This window comes from Pagrus pagrus (genome assembly GCF_965226575.1).
Source record: "Pagrus pagrus genome assembly, chromosome: 24".
In the NCBI taxonomy this organism is placed as follows: domain Eukaryota; kingdom Metazoa; phylum Chordata; class Actinopteri; order Spariformes; family Sparidae; genus Pagrus; species Pagrus pagrus.
The window spans coordinates 16,876,160-16,888,321 of NC_140206.1; the positions used below are offsets into that span (position 1 = coordinate 16,876,160).

The window sequence follows — 12,162 nt, forward strand, 5'->3', positions numbered from 1 at the left end:
GAGCAATAAATGTGAAAATTAAATCAACAGTAAAACCTATAAGAAATAGGTCTGAACTAATTTATCACACCAATAAACTACTGTAGACCAACTGTTACATCAGTCAAGATTATCAGCGATTTTAGTTATTGCCGTATATGTCAGCTGGAAAACAACAACAAACTGCAGTATAGCAGAAGATGTGTTTCCACTGCAGGGTGCGTCTCAACTCATACTTCTTGTATCAGGTACTTTTCTCTCCTTCTTTTTCCACTGCAGATACTATCACCTAAACGTAGGCGGGAATTGTAGCTGTTCGTTTTAACGATGTCGCCCCCCCATTCACCTTTCCAGCTGTTGGGAAACAACACATCAGAGCTTCACTCTGATCTTGAGAAGGTGCAGCCTTTATTCACTGACAAACTGTAACCTACACAGTACATTTACTGGTAAACTGACAACTTCACTGTCTGCCGTTTGCTCTCTTTCTCTTGCTCAACCAACCAACCAAATGCACTCAGGAGCTACTAGTCTTATAACACAGGATATGAATTATAATACAGTCAGCGTTACCAACTTGCAAGTAGCAGGACACAGCTTGCCGTAGGAGTGGAGTTTAGGAATGTAAATAGTTTGTCTGAGCTTCTCTTCATTTCTCAATCTCTGGATTAGGGTGTTATACAGCTTGTAAATATATAATAATAACATAATAATAAATATATAATAGATCATTTCATCTTGAAAATATCTAAAGGAGATATGCTCATTTTCATTTTTTGGGGGGTTACTACTTGAATAGTTGAGTACTACTACTTGAGTGACAGCTCCCAAAATGTTAAGTGTTCATTTGTGCATGTTTGTTATCCCGAGGGGTTTGGCTGAATGAGGTCATATGTATGCACATTTTATCACATAATAACAGCCTGTGACAATTTTCTTATCATAAATTATAGACCTACATAAATCTTGATGACAATAGGCTCCAAATCTGAGACAACGGTCATTATGCAACACACAGGGTTGGGCTATGTCAGGGTGTATGTAGTCAGCATCTTTAAATCAAAAATCACACTGTCTATCCACTTTGACTGTGTGTCAGTCCTGTGAGTCCACCTCTCTTCGTCCAGCTGTAGTCCTGCACACTGTCAGGCAGAACACAGTGGGCCCGTTCAACAACTTGATCCAAGATGTTGTGGTGGAGACAGGTCTGAGTTTATGTTGTTTGGCTGGCCTGAGTCCTATTTGCCCATTTCCGTTTCCTGTGACCAGCCATTAGCCAGGAGCAGCCTTACACCAAGCTGGCTTAGCAGGGTTCTTATTCTGGCTCTCTACCTCCTCTTGGGTGGTCCGGCTGGTCTAGTTGGATGGATGAAAGATCCCGTGGGTCGAAATTTGGAGGAGCTACCAGCTGCTGCATCTTCATGTGCCGCTGTTGCCATAGCAAAACAAGCACGGAAGCACTGAAACAGCATACTATCTCCAACGGATTTGACATATTGATAGGACTGATATTTATAATTTCTTTGTCATTTCTTAGTACTTGCATATGTTCAGACAAAATTTGTCCTCTGCATGTAACCCGTCCTATGTACCCAGAGCGCTGGGCAGCTGCGGGGGACCAACTCCACTTCCAAATTCTTTATTAGCTATCAGTCTAACTCTGTAATGTTTAACAACCTGAGCTTGAGAGAGAGGTTCACTGTCAAGCCTCTGCACACCTGGCCAATCACAGTGTTAAGTGGGCATAATTGTTTAAAATAAAAGTTACAAAAAGTTGGACGTGGGCCCTCAATGCTGATGACATAGACAATTCAGTAATTACTGCATTTGAAGCCTACTGACGCCTTAGTTTCACCAAAGTCAAAGGGGGGAGATTCTTCCAATCAGGTTGAAGCTGATAATACTGTATGAAAATGACATCAAATTGGAATTCCACACCAAGAAACACAAGGAGCACTGCTCTTAATGATAAGATAGGAGGTACAGTATGTCAGGTATGAAAGCCTGCTGCTTCTCTGCATAACAATGTGCTAAACCGGTGCACATTTCACCTTGCTTAACAACCCCTTTATTGTACAAGGCCTGCATTGTGTGAGTGTTTGAAAACATACATGATGGGGAGAGGGAGAACAAGATAAGCTATTCTCTCTGCACACTAAGTGATGTTGTAAATCATATGGCTGCTTCTTTGGTATTTCCTGAGCCAGGATTGTTATCAGAAACCAAACAGGGACAAAGGCAGTGAGACTAGAAATGGCTAGTTCATTGCAGAGAGTAATGTACTGTAACTGATATTTACCCCTCTGGAAACTGGGTCATCCCCAACTCCTCTTCCACCTGCTCTGTTTCTGGGGCTCACAGAAAACCAATGCACTGCACGCAACTCTTGAAATTGTTATACTGACAGGATGCAACTTTTATGAGCAACAGATGCATATGAGCTAGATCAACAAATCCCTAAATAGCATGTTTGAGATGGCGATGTTGCTCATGAATTCATTTGCTCTGACAGGGCTGCAGTTGGTAATGCCTTCAAGTGATATTGTCTGGGTCATATAGGCTACCACAGCAACGAATAAATGTAATGGCGCAAGAGAGTTGCCTCATGATTTCAATGACAATTAAACAACAGCAGGCAGATAAAGAGCTCTAGCTGATTTGTTTTAGGCTGCAAATCCCTCTCATCAGACAAAATGGCTTGGCAAATTGGATTTTTATGCAGGGCTCATAAGCTTGGAGCTTTCTCCCAACAGCACAGGATGAATGTCGTTCCCTGCTGCACACCTCCCTGACAGGCATTAAGCCCAGGCTTTGTTGCCCACATGTAGCTTAATGCATATTATTGAGCTCGATGTCTTCCGTAAAGTATGCAGCATGAGATCATAAATCACAATGTACGTTAAATCTGCCTGCAAAATCAAACTATTACTATTAATGAAAAAGGTTTGAGGGATGCTGTGTCATCACTATGCAGTGTTTGCTATCAATCCTATCACCATCTGGCCTTTTATGATCAGTCTGCATCACTGTTACACTGTCAACAGTAAATCACAGCACTGCTGTTAAATTATGAAGACAACAGACTGGTTAGATAGGTACCAGTTTTCACCCGTTTCCATTTGTTGGTTGGTTGGTTGGTTGTTTTGTCAGTACGATTACACTAATTACCAAACGAATTCCCACAAAACTTGAAAGGAGGCTGGGTCTCAGCCCAGAATAGACCCCATTAACCTTAGTTGCAGATACGAATGAAGGGACTGATCCAGGAATTTTCACACTTTCAGTAGCAGTGCCAGATTAAATCATACTAAATTTGAAAAATACAGATATTCAATACCATGGGGTGTGTGTGTGTGTGTGTGTGTGTGTGTGTGTGTGTGTGTGTGTGTGTGTGTCAACTAGCAGTCGGAGAGAAAAGCGAGTGAGAAAATTCAGCTGGTACTGGTGTATGGATACTGCAGAAGATGTGTATTGAAACTGTTTCACATATTCATTGTCAATATGTATCAATATTTCAATAATTTCGATATTAATTAAACACTAATGCATGGGATGAAAAAAAGCAGGCATATTTAGATGACTGGTATCTGCTAGTGCTGACTGGTGGAGGTATGCGCTCCGGCTCGGACAAACTCCAACAGCGAAGAGCAGCTCTGGAGGGTGAGTGACACGAGAGGAACAGCAGAAGACCGGGACAGAGGCTGAAGGGGTTGGGTGCAGCTCGTAGGCCGCCGTATCAGAACGCAAGAAAAGCAGACATTACTACTGTGTGACAAGCCATAAATGTATCATACAGAGCTATTTATACTAACATAAAAACTAGAATCAAGGCCTTGAGGTCATATGCCTTTCCACACCAGTCAGGTTGCTGTTCCTGCGCTATAGCATTGAATAAAGTGCAAAACATTTGTGGCAGAGGATTTGGATGTCACAGTGCATTTAACCTCTAAAATTTGGGATATCAAATGTCATAACTTCATAATTTTATCAAAGTAAAATGAGTGAATTTCCCCTGTAATTACTTAGATACCGTGTAATTCAATGATGTAAGTGTGAGTCACACTTTGGACATGACAAACAGTGATGACTAACTCCCTGAAGGGTAGGTCCTTGCCTGAACACAGACTAACATCGGCATGTCAGCTTCTCGGAATACTTGACTAACCGGCAAGTTTACACACCTCTGACTTATGGAACACATGTTCAGGCTGTCTCTGATAATTGATCTATGAAGTTTTGAGAAAATATGAACCAGTTCACTGCTGCTTGCTAGGGTGTATCTACACGATCCACAAAATAACTCATCGAGCATAGTTTGGATTTACCAAATGTTAAACTGCCAATTTTAAGACTTAATGCTCCATACTGTACACATATTGTAAAACAAAGCAAACAATTGACTTCCTGTCTTCATCAAACACGAGAAATTATGCTCTTTCTAGCCCTTCTAAAAAGAAAGGGTTATGATTTATTCTTAATTAAATTACCTTTCCCTACATAATAAACATGCGCTATTATGATGGGCCGAGAAAAGTAATCAGCCATTATCGATCATAATCACTCAGAAGAAGTTAAGAGGCCATGCTACAAAGAACTATTTGATTCACACTAGTTTCTGTAATCACCAAAATTGGTTACTCAATTAATTGTATGTATATTTTCGACCCAACAGATTTGGTCACATTTTCAAAAATTGTGAAATCAAGCAAAATTCCAATTTCTACATAAGTAAGTTTAAGTATGTCCTTCTTTGTGCTCTACATTTTTCAGACTGTGGTGGACTAACCTCAGCCAGCAGCAGTGTTTATCCAAACAAAATATATAAAAAGGACAAAAAGATAAAGGATTAAGTAGGTCAGCTGGGGCTGGGTGACATATTGATAAAGTGCTGAGATCCTGATATGACACTATCAGTTCAGATTGTTCGCAGCAGGGCCAGACAATATGATGAAGAATCTATATCACAATGAGCTGTCACATTAATCTCAATATCACTAAAAGTAAAAATATTTAAAATATGACTCGAAAAATATTGTCTTACCGAGGTTATGATTCTGGATTTCTAGGTGAGACTTCTGGCTGATTGGATAGTTAGATGTCTGGTCAAAATGACATTAGTTGTTGAGACTACTGGGATTTGCAATATGTAGTAATTGAAAACTTTGGTATAAGTACATTTAATTGGTAAAAGCTTCATATTGTCATAATGTGATTCGGTCAGCATCACCCAGCTCTACATTCAGTTTGTTTTATTTTTTCTTTTATGAAACTTTTGCTTAAACTTTAATGGTGCTGAGAACTGTCTATCCAAGTTAAGCTTAATCACAGATATAAAAAGCCTTACTCATGTACTGTACAAGGCTGGGCAATGTGAGGGGTTGACCGTGTCTCAACACTCATCTAGACTCGTTTAACCTTCTGCTTTTGTTTTTTCTCGTTACCACAGCAAGTTGTTGCCCAATGCTAACCTCCCCATGAGATCACAGACACAGTGCACGTGTGAGCCCAGCTTCAGTCTGCATAGCCTTGAAGCCAAAGCGCTGAAGCTACGCCCTGGCTTGTGCAGAGAGCAGTGTTCGCTGTTTAAAATGTATTAATATCAAATGTATTGCATGTCCAAATTTGCACCAAATTCGACACTTCATTTCCCTGGGTCCTCAGTAACAAACCTGCCAAATGTGAAATAGATCGGATGAACGGTTCTAGAGATGTGCGAACAACAGACAGACAGAGATTCCTTGCTTGATGGTTACATATTCCAAACAGCAACAACATTTTATGCCTCAACACAAGCAGCAGTACATGAACTTTGCTTCAGTGTAATACAGTCTAAATATGTAAAGTTACCCAATTAACCAACATCTGCTTAAAAACCATGTAAACAAGAAAAATAACCAAGCATTCAATGCCAACTATATGCTCTATAGTAGAGATGCAAAGATCAGTCAACTAATCAATCAGTCTATCAATAGATCGACATGATTTTGATTTTGATTATCCAGGGAGGGTCTAATCTAAGGCGACTGGACTTGGTTGTAGATAGATACTTGAAAATGTTTAGCGTCTTATCAAATGGGCTTCTTCAGCTCTAACTGATTGGCGGGGAGACCCAGGTAGAGATGTTACGACAACGTATCAGTCAACACAGAGTACAAACCCAATACCAGTGCATTAAAAATATATTGTTATTATTATTATTGTTATTGTTGTTGTTGTTGTTGTTATTTAACCCCTGTATACTACTAAGACCTGTATGGTTGTTAATGTAAATTATGGATGTACTTTAAGTTATACAAATCTTTGCCGTTTTTGAATATTGGCTGCTTGTGCAGTAAAAAACCTTTTGTACAGGTGTACTGCTGGGAAGTAGCAGTATGTCATTTCTAACGTGGTATTGGATCAGTGTATAGACTGGCACACTCACCGATACTGTTTAAGAACAACTCACAACTGGTCCCATTTATTAAATCTAACATACCTTGGCATCTCCATCAGTGTCAAAGTTTCCCAAGATTCAACCCTCCTTGGATAACCACAACCTGGATGACTGAGAATCTTTATCATATCATTATCATCAAAAAGATTACTTTGATTCATTAATTTTAGGTAGATTCTTGAGGAAAAACACTGCGATTCTCTGGTTCCGGCCACTCAAACATGGAAATTACTACACACCTTCAGTACTACATAACACATTTGATTTCTTGTGGTTTTGGATTGACACCACCTTGGACCTAAGGAAGTTGTCACAGGCATTTTCCACTGTGTCATGGTATTTTACAGTTCAAATGATTCACAGTGATGGGTGATGTGTCCTTTAATAAGCAAAAATTACAAAAACACACCTTTTCCAGCTGCTTAGATGTGAATATTTGCTGGTTTTCTATGTGTTTTACGATAGAAGCCCAAATCCCTTTGGGTTTTTTTAATTGTACATAACAAAAATTCCAATATGTGAACTTGGACTTAACTATTCCCTCTGAAGTCAAGTTATGTGGTATTATTACATGCATCATCTATTTATCTCCGTACCTGGAGTTTGGAAACTACTGTATGTTACACTATAGCCACTTGAAACAGTCCAGTCCAGGCAATTCATGTGTGTGACATGTTCTTGTAACTCACCAACTGTAGCCATGGTCTCCAGGTCATCAAGGCAGTATATCCTGTTGTGTGGTGCTGCTTCTCCAGCCAAACTGCTGGCGTTGCTTTTACTTTCTTTCAGGGAGTTGGTCTCACTGTTGGTTCCGCTCTTCACTTTGGAGGACGCCATTATTGTTATTCTTTTCGGGACTAGCAGACTATTTGGGTTTTAAAAATATCCAGTGGGACGCATACACACTTCACATCATACATTTCTGGACGCAGGGAGTTATCGTCAGTCCATCTTCTTTGTCTAGCTTTGGCAGTGCAGGCACAGTGACAGCTTCCACATTGGAGTAAGTGAGGGGAAAAACAAGCCGACGTTTATGTTAACAAGTTCAATTAATTAGCACTCATCGGGAAATGAAGCCACCGACCTGAGTGGGACAAAGAAGCCGGTGACAGGTGCACTGCACTGGCACGTAACGTTAGCGACTTTGGTTAGCAGCTAACAACCCATAGTGAGCTAACGTGAGATGCACCGCGACACTGGAGGTATGAAAGGGTGGCGGAGCGGGAGAAGGTCCGGAATAAAATATAATAAATAATAACAAGAGAGTTTTAAAAGCTCACTGACTCGATGAATCCCATGGCGTTCTCAGTCAAGTTTACTGATTTTCTTCTCCACTTCACAACAACAGACCTCACCCCTCAGGTCTTCCCTGTGTCCACATCAACCAGGAAGAGATACTCTGTCGCCGTCCAAATAATATCCGGGCAGGACTTTCAAAATAAAATGTATGGCGCGTGGCGGCGTTTGCAGAGTAACGCAGTCCCAGAGAAAATGACACTGCTTTTCATTAGGATGAATGTGCTCTAGGCCGAAATAAGTAAATGCTCCTGTTCTAAGAAAGTAGCTGAAGTGGACTTATTTTTTTATTTTTAGTTACAAAAACTTTTTCTGCCACACTTTACAACTTCCTGTATGCTCTACCTGTCTCTGTGTACCTTGACAGACAGAAGGCAGGGCCCTTTCTATTTATTTTTGATTTATTCTGTGTAATGTCCAAACAGTCTGCTTTACCATTTCAACTTTTTTAAATAATGATGACAGACTTAGGCAGACCATTCTGAGTAAACATTAGTAATCGAAATGCATTAATAGGACATTTACCAAAAGAGTGCTGCAGGGATGACGTATATTTGTCCCTCCACATGAAGCTTATGGGATTTTTTCCTCTGTGGCAAACACAAGTCTATGATGCTTATACATTTTGTTCAGCAAGATAATCTCCACAGATGAACACCACTTTGTGATTTTCCAAGTAAATATGAAGAAGTTAAAAGCTAACAATATAAACAAACTAGCCTACATCACAGTGATGTGAGGTCAACATCACCACCACTAAGTATCTTCACATTGTACAATACACACTTTACAGTACAGTAACTGCAAACATGTGGTTCATTGACCTGTTTTATGTCGTAGAGCAGATTGTGAAAATATCTTAAGTTTGTAGTAACTGCAGACCAGGCTTTTAATTGAAAACCCATTCAAAAAAGCCATTGACTTTGAAACGAGGTAATGGAGTGCAAAATTTAGATTTATTTCCGGGCAGCACACTTTAATGTCTGAGGATGGGTGTGGTGATGAAAGCAGGTTAAAAATCAGTTCACTGAACAAAATGCTCAGGCCTGTTTAAACATTCATTTACGTAGTCTCAGGTGGTGGTTTGGTAGCTCGGTGTGATGAGTTATTGTCAACCTAAAACATCACAAGGACAGCAGCAATAGATCTACTGTATAACAGGCATCTTGATGTGACGTTTGATAGCTGGTACTTATGTGTTTCACATACTTGATGAAGACGATCTTATTGACACCTCACATTGTACCGCCTCTGTGTTCACTGCTTCCTTCTACCATGTCTCGAGCATCCCTCAGAACACCTGAAGATGGCTGGATTGATCGTCCTCTGCTCTTGATCAGCTTCGGCAAATGGGACATCAGAAATGCAACAAATCCACTTGAGGAAGAGGAACTCCTGGTGGTGACTTAGAGATGAACTTTTCTGTTTCCTGGAAATGTTTATGATCGTCTGCTCTTCACTCTAACAGCACCTTTTACAATAACTTGTAACCTAACCAAACCCTCTTCTTTCTACTCATCTTTAGGGCTCTACAGACACAGATGTTGACTCAGAGGACATTGTGAACTTAGTGTTCAGTATTTCAGATTTATCTCATCAGATCAGTCCTGTTCAATGCTTGGTGGTGAGACAGACTCAGCTGTAAAAGCTCTGCATCAGCGAGACAGTTTATTTTTTAGATAATGTTGCATTAGACATCACTTCTTTCACCTACATATGGTGTTTATTTCATTTCATTGTGGCATTATGAGATGGGCAGGTGCAGAGTTGATGTTCGGAGGTTGTGCTGTTCCATTTTTAAAAGCTTTTTGTTCTTGCAAATAGCAAATGTAGCATTTTTGTCAGAGTGAATTATGGGAAATAATGAAAAAAAACAACAACATCTTATGAACTCATGCTGCTGTCACAAAAAAAACATTTCACTCTGTTACCTTTCCAGTATGCTAACAAACACATGCAACCTATACCGTGGTATTTCCCTATGTTGTGAATCTTGTAATAAGATTGTAGCTGGTTCAACGTGTTAATTGATTGTTTTTTTGATTTGCTTGCAGGTTGAACTTTTTCATTTTGTTAGTTGTAAAACACTTGATGAACTGTTACATAGTTAAATTAAATAATTGGTTTGGTGATTGAATATTGTGTTTGTGCTGATGTAAAAAATGTGTTAAAATCTGATCGTTTTGGAATGTTTCACATGTAAAGAAGTGCACTTGTGATCCTTTGTATGACAACTTTTAATACACTTGGTTCAACCCTTCAACCTTTGTGCGGTTTAACACAAAGTAAGTGCACTTATTTTCAGCACATGAAAGCATACTGAAATGCTTTTAGAAAATGTGCCTTAGTGTACTTTTGTCATGTGGATGTTTCTAATACAGTAGTTGCTGTCCCTTCTGGTCTAGGTTCAAATGTGGCTGTGCAGCTCAGCAGTAATGGAATATAACTAAGGACATCTACTCAATCCACTCACATCTACAATTTTGAGGTAGCCTACTTGTACTTCACTTGAGTTATTTCTATTTACTGCTACTTTATACCTCCACTCCACTGATTGATTCCATTGTATATTGTATTGCAGACTCTGTACAGCTGGCCAGTGAGAACCTGCAGCATTCTTTTAGCACCCTCCAGAAGCATTTATCGTACTCAAGCATTGCATTGAGTACCAGCAATGCAAGTAAAACAACATTATTGGTTTTCTCCAAGATCGGAAATCATGGATTAATGTAATCTCAAAACCTCCACTGTCAACAGATGGGCTATTGCAAGGGTAACAGAAATCAAGTATCTTGGTACCTGGCTGGATGACTAATTTACATTTTAATATCATATCAGTGATCTAGTTTGTAAATTGTGCCAAAAATTAGCTTTTTCTTCAGAAATAAATCCAGCTTTCCTGTCTTCTGGAGGAAGCGGATTGAACTACTCAAGCAGTTTTGGATTACTTTGATGTCATTTACAGAAATACTGTTGCCGCCACACCTGGGCCCCCACTCAGTCTACCACTCAGCCCTGAGATTCATTACTGGTGACAGCTATACCACCCATCACTGCATCCTCGGTAAGGTTGGTTGGCTCAGCTGAGGCGATCTACTGGACCAATTCCAGAACTATTGGTAAGTTTGAACCATGTACACACCCAAACATGTAAATTTAGAGCCCAGATTAAAAAATACTGGAATTCACATTTAAGTTGGAATGGCCAAATGATGACATCTGATCCTTACAGTGTTGGGTTTGATGTGGTGGGTCGATTTGTCCGCAGACTCAAACTGGAATTTGGTGGAGAACAGCAGGAAGCAAACCTTTTTGTTTTACGTTGGAATGGCCGATTGCTGGCAGGAGGCTTAGGTTTTTTTGATGTCATCCGATCCAATAGATTTGGTGAATGTGGACACACAGGTCCTTTGATTTGTCGTAAGTGTGACACTGGTTCTTATCTGAAATAGGTGGAAGGCGGATTGACCCTGATTTGTCCAACTTTGATTCCAACTTTAGCTTCTGCAACTCTTCTGTCAGCCTGATGTTCTGCTTTTTCTCACTGGCAAAATTTTACTGGAGCATGGACTGTGTCTCACAAGCAGAAGCTAAGCAGATCTTCTGTGTTCTGTTTGTTTCATTAAGCTGCATCTTCAAGTTTTTCCAGCTGGTCCCTCATGGAACGATTTTCCATTTCAATCCTGCCCAGCTTTAAATCCTTTCTTTGCATCTCATAACTCTGCTCTGTAATTGTATCATCCAGTTGTTGATTTGTTGTGTTCTTTACAGCTATTTCTAGGTGAGCCCTGAACAGATTTTCAGTGATGAGATCTTTTTCACTCTTGAAAAGCTCTGTCTGTCTAATGAGCAACCACTGTCTTTAATTCAATTATTTCCTGGTCTCTGCCTTCAAGGAGCCTGGCTTTTTCCTGTTCCTTTTCTTCGATTTTTTTCCCCTTGACATTACTTAAGGTATTAGGAGCAGTTTTCAGTTGGTAATGTAGCTTTTCTTTCTTGCTGTCTGTAAGCTCTGTTAACTTATGCTTCAGTTTTTTTATTTCTTCATGGGCAAAGCTTTTATAATTAGACATAAAGTAAATATTTTGAAGCCTTTTTTTGTTTTTATTTTACAGCTCGTGAAAATAAAAAATCCAGAATATTCAGTATTCAAATCTATCTCAAAATATTAGAATATTACCCGTCAAAACAAGGATTTATAAAACAGATATGATGTCCTTCTGAAAAGTATGTTCATTTATGCACTCAATACTTGGTTGTGTGCTCATTTCAATCCCATACTGTAGTTCAAATGCACAAATGGGTGTATGTCTCCTTTAAATATCATATGGCTGTGAAGGCTATGCTTGGACACAGGGTTAAAGTTTGCAGGAGGCAAGTAAGGAAACTCACGGCATGTGTGCCCCTAACATAGACTTAAAATAGTCCATACTGAGTCAGCTGCCCTCAGC

At 39.7% G+C, this 12,162-nt stretch overlaps 1 protein-coding gene across 1 annotated transcript in view; it reads right to left on the bottom strand.

The window, feature by feature from the left end:
- prkx (protein kinase X-linked) overlaps positions 1 to 7,794 on the bottom strand; it is a 48,750-nt gene extending 40,956 nt beyond the window's left edge. The window contains exon 1 of the mRNA XM_084347630.1: positions 7,105 to 7,794. Coding sequence (XP_084203756.1) covers positions 7,105 to 7,252 — 148 coding nt within the window. The 5' untranslated portion in view covers positions 7,253 to 7,794. The remainder of the gene's footprint in view (positions 1 to 7,104) is intronic.
- Positions 7,795 to 12,162: the final 4,368 nt, after the last annotated feature.